Source organism: Sitophilus oryzae, unplaced genomic scaffold (genome assembly GCF_002938485.1).
Source record: "Sitophilus oryzae breed Bouriz unplaced genomic scaffold, Soryzae_2.0 scaffold_1368_pilon_pilon, whole genome shotgun sequence".
Taxonomy (NCBI): domain Eukaryota; kingdom Metazoa; phylum Arthropoda; class Insecta; order Coleoptera; family Curculionidae; genus Sitophilus; species Sitophilus oryzae.
The window spans coordinates 578,178-593,907 of NW_022146024.1; the positions used below are offsets into that span (position 1 = coordinate 578,178).

The 15,730-nt window shown below is 31.4% G+C and overlaps 1 protein-coding gene across 1 annotated transcript in view; it reads right to left on the reverse strand.

The window, feature by feature from the left end:
• LOC115875291 (peripheral plasma membrane protein CASK-like) overlaps positions 1–15,730 on the reverse strand; it is a 454,286-nt gene that overhangs the window by 381,611 nt on the left and 56,945 nt on the right. The window contains exon 11 of the mRNA XM_030890711.1: positions 15,040–15,213. Coding sequence (XP_030746571.1) covers positions 15,040–15,213 — 174 coding nt within the window. The remainder of the gene's footprint in view (positions 1–15,039; positions 15,214–15,730) is intronic.

Here is a 15,730-nt window from a genome sequence, read left to right on the forward strand (position 1 = left end):
GACACACTACCGCTGGAGCTACGGCCGGCCACAGTTTCGTATTGGATCTTCTGATTTCATGTAGTACAAAAATGACAATACATTTTAGTTGATGTAGTTTTAGTTATTAAGTTGTAAATAAAATAACGTCCTTTAATTTGCAGCCTTAAATTGACATTTTATTAGCCCAAAGATATTTCTTCAAAAAAAGTCCTATAGGTATTTCGCTACTGTAAGAAAATCTACAAAATAAAATAGTTATTTTTTGTAAACGCTGCTGCGTTAATCCAACGGAGACTAACTGTCAGGAGTGGTTTACTAATAAACAAATTTGCCTAACGGACAAAAAAATATAATGTCATTTTAATAGAACGTCAACAATTTTTATAGACGTATCTGTTTAAAAAAAAACTAAATTGTTCTTGAATAGTTGCATTTAGGTATTTTAAATATTTTTTTTTCTTTGTTCTTTGTGTTTTTTTGCTTCTGATGAGGGGAAGAGATATACTTTCCGAAACGTTAAGCATTTTTTGTACGTTAGGCAAATTTGTTTATTAGCAAACCACTGCTGACAATTAGTCTCCGTTGGATTAACGCAGCAGTATTTACAAAAAAACTATTATATTTTGTAGATTTTATTACAGTGGCGAAATACACATACTTTTTTTGAAGAGATGAATCTGCCACAGAGGTATAGGCATTTTTTTCAAAAAGATATTTTAGGCGAGGTCACGTGACAATGGGCATGTTCCAAAAAATATAATATCGCAAATAAATCATTGTATTGCATAGATTAAGTCTTCATTACTTACAATACACAGGAAATTAGGAAAAATATTAAAAAATCTTTTGAGAAATTAAATTATAATTTCAAGCTTGAACATTCCCGGTTGAGTTGTGACCTACATATAGCCTTCACCAATCACGTTTCAGATCGTAGAAAGGGAAAATTCATATCATATGTTGGTATGACTGATTGCCTGGCTCATGCCTATCGGGCGCAGCCATTTTAGATTTTGTTATTATTTTTCTTCGTATTTTTCAGTTCAGCGGTAAATTTTCTTGGTTATAACTTTTAATTTTATCGAAATGGCTCAAAACTATGAAAAATCTTTTTCGCATAATTTTAGAATGGTGACGGAGTATATGGTGGACAGTTTTTATATAGACAAAATACTTAAGTGCTGAAATAAAGAAGTTAAAATATCAAGGTGAGATTTTTTAGTATTGAAAATACTTCTGGCCGCGTTTATATGGGACCCATCTTTGAAAAAACCACATGCTAGAAGCAACATGGGTTCAATAACCTGCCTGTCAACACGTACTTAAGTTGATGAGCGAATAGGGCAAGATCGAGTCTGGACCGGCGCGGCGGATAAAGAAAGCGATATTATTTTAAAAGAAAATATGTCAAGGCATGGGTTGTTAGGTACAGTTTGGCTATTTTAATCTAACTATTTCCGTATGAGAAACAAGGGGCAAATTATACGAGAAAGAGCAGAATCACATAAATAATAAATTTAGACTAATTACCATTTTTTTTATATGATTATAATTTTTTTAATTATCAACTTAGGACAAAGAAAAAGCTTGCGTGGTTTCCACCGCCAACAGGCGTTAAAACATATGAATCCAAGGCGTTGTCAAATATTTATTGGGATAAGTTGATAAGTTTTTACCGTTTGAATATTGTTGTAAATAATAATTATTATCATTTAATTAGTGCTAACTTATCAAAATTCATAACACGGCGAAATATCAACAAAATCGGCCAACGGATCTTTGAAATATTAATAAAAAAATGTCTATTAGGACTTGACATCCTGTATCTTTAAAATTATACATTTCCGGACACATGTTTATATTAACTTTTTACCTTAAAAACACAAAGAATGACCTTCTGAAGTTGGCCAGATACTTAATTAACAGCCTGTATTTAAAAATGGGTAGCTAGCGATTTTGTAAGTAAAGCTATGTTTATTTTAATAGAAAAAAAATACATTTCATAAAAAATAAACAAACCCATAATTCAATTACTATACACTAATTAATTAATTTTAAATGTATCTAAATAGGCACTTTAATAACTGAAAAATGGACATGAGCACTTCATAGTATACCAAATATGTAAAAAAATTCCAATAAAAAAACACAAATTTTTAATAATTATTCCTGAGTTAATACTTCAAGTAGCATTCCTTCAAATAAATTTTAATTTAAGTATTGTTAATACATATAGTCATATTAATGATTATAGCCTGTATGATTTCTAAAATAAAAAATCCAGCGTGTTTTTATCAGAATAATTATTAAATGATGGTAATAGCCGGAAATATGCAAAAGGAGGAGTGAGTTTAGGTTAGATTAGAATTAGGTTTTAGTTGGTTTTGAATTAATAAAAATATAGACCTAATCTAAACTTAACCGAAACTGACCCACTTTTTGGTATATTTCGGGCTCCTACGTGGGCAACTCTACGTTTAACCAATATTCGGGCTTTTACGGTGACATAATACCCATTCTGATTGGTTTAATCTGGCTCCATAACAAAACTGTGGGTTCGAAGTGCTATTGCAAATTAATGCAATTAATTCTATGTATACATTTTCATAAAAAGCCATCACGATAAAAATTAAATATCAAAATTATTTAACGTTGCGAACGGTTCACTTGTTCACTATACGTATCTGGAATATATTTGCGAATGGCGATCAGCGATACGATGGTGCGTCCAAACGGGGAGACGAGCGCGAGACATTCCAAATTCGCTGTGTGGACGAGTCTCGCGAGAGCGTCGCGAGTCAATCCACGGAGCCTCGTTGCTATCCGTCCCCTGTCGGTTTTCCAATGGCCGATCATAGAAAGCTCGAAAGTCTGGACGTGTTTTTGGTAGGCCCTCCCGACTGTGAGATATTAGCTCTGATTTATAAATTTCGACCGTTTAAAATTAAGTAATCTCAAATTTTTAAATCGTACACCGTATGTATTATCATTTTTTCTGATAGAATTTACAAATTTTATGTCACTGATAATTTTTACCCTGCCGAAATCCAACATTTCTTTAAACAAATTGAATTATTACAACATCTATTAATTTTAGATATATAATATCAAAAAATGGCAAGAAAAGTTACCGAATTGTACGTATGTATAACCCAATAATAAAATAAAAAATAGGGTATTCCCATTAGAAAATATGTTATATCCGCAACACTTTTTTGAATTACCCTGTATACTCTATAGTAATGTTAAAATGTGCTTCTTAACCTTACCAATAACTTTTTTATTTAACATTTTGTTTTAAAAACGTTAAAAAAGGTATTATGTAAAAAACGTCGTGTAAGGGATAAAGGGGACAACAGCCAAAAGGGGGAAAACCGACGATGAATACCATGTTAAAGACCGAATATCATATTAAAGATACAAAAATGTATTACTGTATGCGTTATTATTTGGCCATCGTTTGTTGTTGTCTCGTGGCAGGTTGGCGTAAAAAATGGATAGAAAATGTCTCGCTCTCGTCTCGCTCTCGTCTCGCGCTCGGCTTGTCAGGTCTGGACGCACCATAGACTGCCGGAGTGGTGACGTCACGAATGTCAAATTGCTTTCCAAACAAGGTTTAGTTCTTTATATTTCTATTGAGCTATTCCAAATGACGTCACAAATTAATATAAAATGTAAAAAACAGGTGATTGCCGACAACCGCCGACTTGTATCTAGTATTTTCAATACGCCTATGATGGTTGCGCATGTTGCAAAATCTGTGGATTTTTTCTTGAAGAAGTTATTTAAAAGTCATAAAACCATTATTTATAGAGCATAGAGTGAAATGATAACAGTTCGATTGGATTCGTTCAATAAAAAGACGACTTCTGTGCAATCAAATAAAAAGTACACCTGAATATTATGTGACTGCAATGATAAAAGTGTACAGAAAGTGGAGGGAACTAATTTTTTAAGCTGTGCAGCTATCACTGGTGATTTTTAAATTATAACTAAATATGTGTAGGTTTTTATTTATCTCTTTATTTTTTTAATTTTAGGCGGCATGTAAACATTATGTCATACATAACAAATAAAATCAAGAAAGGTACCATGCTATGATTTATGTAGAATGAAGGAAGATAACATCTTACTTTCTAGCAACTTTTATTGCCATTCTTGTTTTCTCATAATATTTATTTTTTATATTCTTGTAGCGGGTTAATTGTAAATTGACTGCCCTGATATTCAATAAGTCTCATCACCATCAAAATATAAATTATTACAATATTGTAATTAAAACACTTTATATTTACTTGCCTTTTAATTTAATAAATTTATATGCATATGTAATACACAATGTATGTTTCCTTCGAATCTTCCTGATAACACTCTCAAAAAATAATATTTTATGCATATATAATAAACATTATTGGTCACATATTAATACATTTAATAACAAAACTTTAAAATATTTACTTGATTTTATGTAAAAAGGCACTGCATTAGAGCCTTATTTTATCTATACAATGTATTTTATTAATAGTCTTCTGAAATAACTTAACCATGAACGTATTTATTAACATTCTTGGTGCCAATTTTTCTAATTACCTTGTTTATCTTCTCTAACTTTTCTTGGTCAGATAGTAGACGTACTTTTCATGGTCAAATAGCGTACCTGTTTTATACCATAACTGTGATTTTCCGGAAATACCATTAATCTTAGTTATCAGGAATTAAATTTTTTCAAATTAATTTTTCTCCACCTTCTTCCACATGTAAAAAACAGGCCATTAATGATTTAACAAATCAAACGTAATATAAACTCACTTTGAAATGCTTTGAAATTACATTCATAGCTCAAGAGAAGTTTTCTGAAAAAACAGCATTTAGGATTTTCCATCTTTTTCGGCGCGTACAAAAACATTTTATTACAGTTACTGGTAAATGTTATCCAACAATAGAAAAATCACCTAATTTTTTAACATTATTGAAAATAGTTTAAATGCAAATTTAATTTAAAATCAAAAATAAACAATTGTAAACAATGTCATTTTGACATTGAATAAACAGTAATGCTGCCAACATCATAAAATTCACCAAGTTTATTTCGAGACGAAAACCAGCCAATCATATTGGCGAGGGCTATGTACGTCATCGCAGCGCGCGTAAGTGTGAAATTCAAACTTTTATCCCATTTTTTGGCCTAATATTAAGTTTTATATAAAAAAGGCTAAGTAGCAAGCACTAATTAGGATGAAATCTGCATAATTAAGTGGAAATTGAGAAACATGAAACATGCCCATTTGTTTTACAAATATTATACATCCTAAAGAGTATTGAGCCAGGCGCCGCCACTGACGCCAAGACGTTTCGAAAAAGATTTATACCGCAATCGAGTCTTTTTAAAACTGGAATTTCCGCTGCAAACAACAAAGTTGTTATCGCTGTCCCATTAACCTAATTTCTCTGCAGGGATTTGCAATGGGCAATACGTGGTATGATTGAAAATGCGAATTGAATCGATTTAGAGAAATATATTCGAGGGATACGCAAAACAAAAACAATTACGAATGTAGTTTCATATAAATTTTAATGCTGAAAATACAGAGTGATTTATTGTCCTGAACAAAGTCCATTCCAGATATGTTAAATCTTTAACTCCAGAATTTTGGTAAATATGCTAATAATGGAAACATACAATTTAAAAATACTTTCATAGATATAATGGAGTTCATATTCCTTTTCACGCGTTAAAGTTCTAGTAGTTTTTTGAAGTGAAACTTCTTTACGCTAGCTGGGAATAAAAATTCAAGGCCGTGATACACAAGCCACCGTGACACAAAGTCGTAAGGACAGCCTACGGCTTAGAAATACGTAGTATCGCGCCCTGTATTTGTAAGCAGTCCACGTGTTTATCAAAAATATTGATATTTTAATACAAATTTTGTGATAGTGAATCAAATTATTTATTTACTAGCGTGTACCCGCGACTTCGTCCTCGTCGAATTAATCATTTGTAATGGTGATGATACAGCAAAGCAAGAATTTTCATTTACAAACTGGATAAAAATTTTTTCACACATTTTTCTCACATTTATGTCAGCATGAGAAAAAACAATATGGCGATATTAACTTGGTAATATTTGAGGGGTAGTTTCATCTTGTTGGAATTTGACTTTAGAAAAATCCGTTTGTCAAGAATAAGCTTTCCACGTCAAGCAGTTTAAGCAGAATCGTGGTTAATCAACTACCCAACTTTTTGGAACTCCCTGTATGATTTCTTAAAAAAATTCACAATATGTAAAAAAACAAAATAAATTATGCGTGTCCAATCGTTTTGCCGAAAGACTAACCGTTTTTTAAATAACAAATATTCTAATATTTCAGGGGCGTATTCGCCGTCTTTGAATTTGATATTCGAGAAACCCCTCCTTATCAAACCTCTACACCCCACAGTCAATCCATTTACCAAAAATCAACTTTAAACGTCAAGCAGTTTAAGCAAAATCGTGATTATTCAATGGTCATATTTTATGAAACACCATGTATAAATTTTTAAAAAATCTTAAAATATGTAAAACAACAAAATAAAATATATGTGTTTAAGAGTTTTTCCGAAAAACTCACCGGTTTTTAAATAAAAAATATTCTAATATTTGAGGGGTGGTTTCACACCCTTAAAATTCGAGTTTCAAAAAATACCTTCGTATCGAACCTCTACACCCTAAAGTCAATCCGTTTTCCAAAAATCAGCTTTTTACGTCAAGCGCTTTAAGCAGGATCGTGATTAATCAATGACCAGATTTTTCGAAACACCCTGTATACGTTTTTAAAAAATCTTAAAATATGTAAAAAATAAAATAAAATATACACGTTTAAGCGTTTTTTCGGAAACTTGACCGTTTTATTTAAAAAATTAAATAAAAATATTTCATCTTATTTTGACTTGCCCTGTACAGGGTGGTGCCTCTCATACGCCGCGGAAGCTCCAAGGAGAACTGTAGTTTATATCGAATTGAAATTTTGGCAGTATATGTAGGTTAACTGAAAGCATTTTTTAAAAATATATAGAATTATACAGGGTGTCCCCAAAATTGGTGAATGCACACTGCATTCGCCAACTAATAGAATCAAATCAATTCTCTCTGATGTAAGATAAGTTTGCATTTTCGGCAAATTTTTGAGAATTTTTTTTTAACTGACACAAAATGATAAATAGTTGTTAAAGTTGGAATAATTAGACAGCTATGTTGAAATAACGTCTAATATATCACAGCCACCTAGATTTTATCAAATAATAAAGATCTACTCAGATCAAATCATGTAAATGAAAATATCTAGGAAAATCTTCATTTGAGGGCTAGGCAACCTTAATAGTATTTTGAAAAGACATGAATTCCCCATTGAATATCGGAATAATATACTGGGTGTTCCATTTAAAATAAGAGAGTAACATGATTTTAAAGGTGACCAATATTCAATATTAATTTTGTCTCACCCTGTATAACTTTTTGGATCAAGTTTTAATTTGATTTAAAGTACAATAGTTAATTTAACTACATATTAGGCTATACTGGGTAAATTCCAATTTAGGTAGCTTTTATTGTAATTTAAAAATTGTTATTTATTTCTAGAAAATCTTAAATATCTCAAAAACCTTACTTTTTAGTAATATACTTCCCTTATAAAACTCACCTTTATTTTTCTCCCAGAATCAGAAAATCAATTAATATATAGGGTGTTCCATTACAAAAAAAACACAACTTTGATATGTAACTTTTTTTGGGGACACCCTGTAGAACTCTCTATATTTTTAAAAAGTGCTCTGAATTAACCTACATATGCTCACAAAATTTCATTTCAATACAAACTGTTGTTCTCCTTGGAGCCTCCGCGGCGTATGAGAGGCGCCACCCTGTATATACCAAGCACCTTAGCCAATTTTAGTAGATTAGAGTGAATTTAGTAGATTAGAGTGAATTTAAAAAAGGTACTATTATAAAATTCCAATTAAAAATATCAATAACTTGCGACTTATCAATTATAAGAGCGCTTTAAATATGTAGAAAATTTAAAAATTTCATTATTCAAAAAGCACTCGATAAAAAAAATGGGAAAACACCAGAACACCTCATTACTGAGTGCGCCGAGACGACAACCATTCATGCTATAAACTTTGGTACGTCTGCTATCGAAGTATAACGAGTTACATTATATAAAAGTTATATATACTCAAGAAAAGGAGGACACACAATGGATACTTAACGTCGCGGTCATTAAACCTTCCTCCCAAACATTCTACAAAACTAAAAAAATTATCCATAAATTCTAGTCTCGACATCTCTCTAAAAATCTCAGGTAAAGAAACAATTTCTTGGCAACCGTGGCAAATCTAAAATAGTTACACATAAAATTGCTCCATGCTTTTTTTATCCTTTTTTAAAATGCGGCATTTCCTCGCATTCGGAAAAAATCCCATTACTTGCAAAAATCGTTTGGATTTCCTCCAGGAAGGAACAAGGAAAATTTGAACTGCTCGAAACTTGTACCGTGTGCGAAAAATGATGAGATCTTGCCAACTAAAAGTTATAAAACGGATCTAAGAGTTTTCCAAGTTTCGGAAAACGTGTTTCTGCTGCAGAGAATCCAGAAACTGCTTAATGTTACGTATTTTCGAATGTAGTCTGGCTAGGATTTTCGTTAAATGCATTTAAATTTGCTACAAAGTGCGCAATTCGAGATAAAATAAGTTAAAGTAATGTATCGTAAGTTAATGTTTTCTTTTTGCTACTTATCTGGATCTACTTTGTTTACGTCGAATCCGAATCGCGGTCCTCAGCCATCTCATTCTTAATTGCCTACTCTTAAGAAGCCTACTTTTAAAAAACCTATATTTGTATAAATCTATTTTTTATAAAACTCTACAAAAAAGTGTTTAGTAACTAGTGTTAGTAATAATAGGTAATTAATTATAATCAGTATCAACGAATTTACAAAAATACGAAGTCTTGTAAAAAGAGTGTATCACATACTAACAAATTGTGTAACATACTTGTCATAAATAAGTCGACAATCAATATTACATACATTATAATTGCTTAAACTTAAAATATTTCCGACTGTTACATTTAAGAATTATCGTTAAGCAATTTAAATTTGCAACGAATTTATTATAAGGGGATGGGTTTGCAAATATCTAAAAGCTTGCATTAATAGCTTGTATTATTAAAGAATTTTCCGGGTGTTCGACATTGTGTTCGTTGCCACGATATATTTCATATTTCAAAAATCCCCAAAATCACAAATCGAGAAAGTGCAAATCCAGGATTCAGGGAGGCCATCATATAGGTCCATTGGTTCTAATTGTTCATTGATTTGAGAAATAATAATTTAACAAAATTCTAATATTTTCGTTGTAAGTTAAATTGTGAGTAGGGGTTCCATCTTGCTGAAAGTATATTTCACGCGAGGGGTGTCTCACTATTGGAATTACATGTACATTTTCTTGGCAGTCGCCGGCAGTCATTGGCAGTCTTGCGGCAGTCGCTTATAATAATTCATAGGCAGTCTTCTTCGCAGTCATTGGCAGTCGTTTGGCAACAAAATTATATTTTGGCAGTACATATACATTTTTTACCCAAGTGAGACACCCCTCGATTTCACGTAAATTAGCTAAAGGAATATTTAAAAGTTCCGATACGATAGCTTCCAAGATTTACAAATAGCGGTAGAAAGTTAAGTTTCCCTAATATATAAAGAATTTATTAGTGGCTCTCCAAATAAAACAAGAGCAGTTTTAATAATTCTTTAGGTTCTTTTATTATCAATCATGGCCTACTAATAAATATGATCTTTTAATATATTTTTTTAAATATTGCAGTAAATTTTGAAAATAAATATAGAGTGATACATATTTTTGAGAAGCTTATGGCAAGCCAGATCATATAATTTATAAATATACAGGGTGTTCCATTTAAGAAAACATAACTTTAATTCATATCTTTAAAAATATTCTTTTCGTAGAATAACAGACTACGCCACTGTATTCTACGTAAAAAGTTCTATAATAAACAGTTTTCACCTTCTCGATACCTTTAACAATAACAGAGATACAGGGGGTGTCCCAAATAGCAAAATTTTCAAAAAGACCCTGTAGCTCAGAAACGAAGAGGGCTATGAAAATTTTGTTAACGGCATCTCTTGTTTGACAAAAAAGTGGCATAGGTTTGTGCAAACCGCACCCTTCTACCTTCATGAATAACGGAGATACCGTATGATTTCAACCAAAATGGGACACCCTGTACATCATAAACTAAGAAATTGTGTAACGAACTCGCCATAAAGAAGTTAACAGTCAATATTACATAGGTTATAATTGCTAACGTATTTTCGACTGTAGTCTAGCAAATGTTATCGTTAAAAACAATTAAATTTTCTACAAATCCTCCAATTCTATATAAAATAAGTTAAGGGGAATTTATTTATATAAAGATATTTTTATAACCCTATAAAAATGTTTCTTAACTTGTGTTAATAACAAAAATAATTAATTATAATCAGTAACAATAGACAAAAAATGAATCCATGTAGAAAGCGTATACAGGATGGTCCGAACTGTATTCCGGAAACTTCGGCAGCATATTCTGCAGATAAAAATAAGTAAAAAAGTTCGTATAAATGTAGGTCCTAAACTGCTTAGCTTCAGAGAGACAGGGTGTTGAAGTTTCATTTTTATTTCGATTTTTTCTAAATAATTTCTGAAATAACGTCAATATTTGGATGAAAATTGATGTCTGAGAGTTTTTTGACATGACAAATTTGATTTTGATGCCAATATGGTTCCTACTTGTAGAAGGCGCTACCTACATATTTTTAAACTGATTTGAAGAGTAATAACTTTTCGCTCGTACCTGCATAAAACTAATAAGTAAAAAAATATACATTGAGGACGTTTTTTACGTAAAAAATGTCTCTTGGTAAAAATCGCTACGAGTATTGGTTTTCGAGATATTTGGAATCGAAATGACCAATCCCTGTCATCATTGACATAAATTAAATATGTTGACTAAATACTTATTAGACTTCTTCTTCTTCTTCTTTTAGAAGACGTATCGCCTGTTTAGTTCCGGTTTCCTCCTCGTCTAAGCAACTCTTGCGAGGTTGACTGCCAACTGTCTTGCCAACGTTTAGGTGGTCGTCCAGTAGGTCTTCTGCCATGGGGCATGCCTTGTTCAATAATAACATGTATTGACTGTTTCCATTCTAAATATCTTGAGAACGGTTGCTCGTAGCGATTTTTGCCAAGAGACATTTTTTACGTAAAAAGTTCCGGAAATGTATATTTTTTCACTCGGTCGTTTTATACAGGTACGGACAAAAAGTTATTACGCTTCAAAACAGTTAAAACACATGTAGGTGGCGCCCTCTACCAGTAGCAGTCATACTGACATCAAAATTAAATTTCTCATGTTAAAAAACTCAAAATCACAATTAAAATCTATCACACTAAGTTTGTATCATGATGCAAAAACAGATGCGCATAAGCTTACCTAACACCTAACTTGATATTAAAAATGTCTGGAATTAAGTTCCTAAAGAAAATATAACAAATACTGAACATATAGATGAATAGTGGACCCCCTCCCTTCCACTTTCAACACAGAAAAATGAAATGCCACTCATTTTTAATCTGAGGTATACTAAATTTCTTGCTATTTCAACAATCGGCATTTTTTTCACTGATCAGGAATGTTATAAATAATCACAGAATAAGAGTATTACATATAAATCATACATTATAATCGGTATAAAAAAAACAGAAAAAAATACGACGCTTGTAGAAAGTGTATATCATAAACTGACAAATTGTTTAAAGTACCTGTCAGAAGTCAACAATATTAAAACCGTTATAACTTCTTAATGGTAACATGCTTTTGACTGTAGTAGTTTAATTAAGATTATCGTTAATTACATTTTAAATTTACTACAAAACCCACAATTCGATATACAATAAGTTTATATTTTTGTAAAAACATTTATCATAAACTAACAAATTACGTAACGTACTTATTATAGAAATGTCAATAATAAATATTAAAAATATTATAAACAGCTTAATGTTAACGTAATTTCAAGAATCTAAGTCTAAGAATCTAAGTCTAAGAATTATTATTCAACACTTTAAATTTACCGCAAAACAAAATAATTTAAAATAAAATAAAGTTTATTACACTTTTGATTTGTACCTATAAACCTGATTTAAAAAAAAATGACATAACTAATCAATTTACAATATTGTAAACGATTGTAGAAAATGTAAATAAATTCACAAGTTGTGTAACATATGCTTGTCGACAGAGAAATCGGTAAAATTAAAAATATTCTTAAATAAAAAATGTATTACTACTAAAATACTATTTATAGTTTTAAATTACCTACTTTAATATAGAACATCTGGTGTTCGTAATAGAATAAAAATTATACCATCTGTAACTAAATTTATTTCACAAAACACGCACATCCTTGAAGATTTTATCCATTCTGATAAAATAGAGCGTTCAGCCGGGCATTTTGGAACAAACGGCGAGAAAAATCGTTCCAAGCAAGAACATTTATTTTAAACAAAGTAGCTAACGCTCGATGTTGTCGAATTCGAATATCCTCAGTTGCGATTTACAACTTGGCACTTTGCGAAACACAGAATTCACGAAATTTATAAATTGGGGTAAAATATATGCTTTTCGTGCTCTTTTAAAGAATTCTGTTTTAGTTTTAAAAATACATTTGTATAGTATTTTAATTTATCACAAACTGATATAAATAGGTAAGTTAAATATTAATAACGCAACACTAGAAATAGTAGAAGAAATCAACAGAAGAATTAAGTTAGCATGGAGTATTTATAGAAAAAACTCAATCATATTCAAATCTAGAATGTCACTTTATCTAAAGAAGAAAACATTCGACCAATGTGTACTACCAGTCATGACCTATGCATGGGAAACCTGGACACTTAAAACAGACATCATAAGGAAACTGCAGGTCGCACAACGCTCAATGATACAAAATATACTGGGAATAACCAAGAGAAACTGTAAAAGAATAGAGTGAATACGACAAAAGACCCAGGTAATAGATGTCATCCACAGAGTCAAATCCCTCAAATGGCAATGGGCACCTGGCAAGAAGAACGGACAACAAAAATTACAGCATGTTACCCACGAGGAATTAAGAGGCCTAGAGGAAGACCGAACCTGAGATGGGACCATGATCTTAGGAAATTAGCAGGGATAACTTAGACCCGCATAGCCAATAATAGACAACAATGGGCTCAAACAAAGAGACAAGAAAGTATGTGAGGGAGGCTACACGATAATTGGAAATGGTTGAAAAATCTGGCAATGACGATGAATATAAATATTAAACAAATTACAAGTTTTAGATATATTATGCGTGCCCGGTGACGTAGAGGTACAGGCTCTCGTCTACCAATCTCAAGGTGTGGGTTCGATTCCCACACCCGGCATTTCATCAGCCGACTATTTTTATTAAAATAAAAATAGTTTGGGTACCTAGGTCGACTAAGCCTTAAATGAGTACTTGGAATTCACAATCCTGAGGTAATAATAGGCGGTTGAAGCGTAGTGCTAGCCACATTACCTTCCTTGTATACCAAACGGATCTAGTATAGCAAGCTGTACCTTGCTACTCCCAAGGCGTTAAACGCTATATACGGGAGCTATTATTATTAGATATATTATGTTATTTACAAATAAATTATAAAACTTTGTGCAATATATAAGAATCAAATAAAAAAATCACCATTCTTCCTTTTAAGCACGTAAAAATTCAAAAATTATTTTAAACTGTGTGCCTTCTATTTGACCTAATTCTGTAAACATATAAGAAAACGAACTTTATTGCACAGAAATTGTACATCATTATTATTTTTACACAGTGTTTTGCAACATCTATCTGGATCATTTTAAACTAATTCAGAACAAGGACAATCTTCAAGAGAGCTAATTCTTAAAACAAAACATTTTAACCATTACTACACCCAAAATTCAAATAAAAATCATGCAATATACTCAAACCTACAAAAAAAACAAACTCAAAACAAAAAAGTTTTATTTAAAACAAATTATAAAAATAAATACAAAACTATTTATTGCACAGAATCTTGTATAACCTTATAATATTAATTAATCTCTGTAGTTCAAAATTCATATATTAAAAATATTTAATTATTTATTGGTATTATTTATCTCTTGTTAAAATAAAGTAACTGCTACATACACTATATTGTTCAGCAAATTAACATATAATAAAAAAACGGTGTCACATTGGCCTCTAAAATGACAGTAGAATTTCTGCCAGACCGAGACTAATATGTACTGTATTAAAAAGTGACATAAAACTGACAAATATAAATATTTAAAGAAAAAAAAAACAGCTTCCAGACATGTCATTAACAACTAACTGAAAACTTTTTACTAATTTCCAATTAAGTATTAATTTTGGAAAAGCTTTCATGTCAATTTATAAGTAATGACATAAAGGGGTCGCCCCAAAAAAAAATATCGCCAATTTTCATTTCAACGACCACAGTAAAAATGTTTTTTATCGATCATACTGATAATACTATATGCAACTTAAACTACACGAATCGAGATTAAATCATGAAATATTTCTTTGATCAATAGGCTCCAAAAAATATTTTTAATAAACCCGCACTGTGATCACTTAGAATGACGGTTATAATCTTTAAAAGTCACTTTTAATTGCTTTATAAAAACGGGCGTTATGGAGCAAGCTGCAACCCCCAAACTGGTACAAGGCGCTCATATACCGATAAGCCAACATGAAGAATACCGCAAAAAAAATCAAGAATGATCTTACAGCATGTACAGGTTTAATGCAGCAAGGAACAACGGCCCGGAATAGACAAGTATGAAATGGAAAGCTGGAAGGAAAAGGAAAAAGGAATTTTAAATATAACAATAACAAATATTAAATATTCATATATGTAGCGATAAATCGGATATTGAAAATATAGGATAATAAACGACTAACCTTAAAATGTGGCCTATTGAGCAACTCCTTCAGCTCGTGCAGATCCCTCCTGTCCACGTCTCTACGATGTTCCGACTCTTTTATCGTTTCCAACATATACAGCAGACACTGCACCGCATCGTTAGATGGCGCCTTGATCGGCGTGGGAAGTCTCGTTACTACTTGGTCAAAAATCTAAGAAAAAACATTCAATTGAACCCAGATTATATACGGCGTTCTAATTTTTTAAAGATATTCAGTAGTCAAAATATTTCCAATCTCAGAATCTGTAATTCCTGAATCAAATAATTTTCGAGAAAGAGAGACCTACATTTAGGAGTTCTATATTCAGAAAACAGGATCCAGACTCAAAAACCAGAATTTCCGTAACAAGGATCACAATTCTACAAACAAAACACATTTCAGAATTCTATATTTAGAAACTAAAATTCCAGATTCAGAACACCAGAATTCCAAATTCAGGATCCAGAATTCCTGACTTAGAATACAGGATTACAAAAACAGAACCATATTTCATAGTTCTATATTCATAAAGCAGAATTCCAGATTCAGAAGCTAGAATTCCAGATTCAGAACCCAGAATTCCAAATTTATAAACCAGAATTTCTGAATCAGAACCTAGGATTCCAAAACCAGAAACCATATCATAGTTCTATATTCACAAATCAGTATTCCAGACACAAAACCCAGA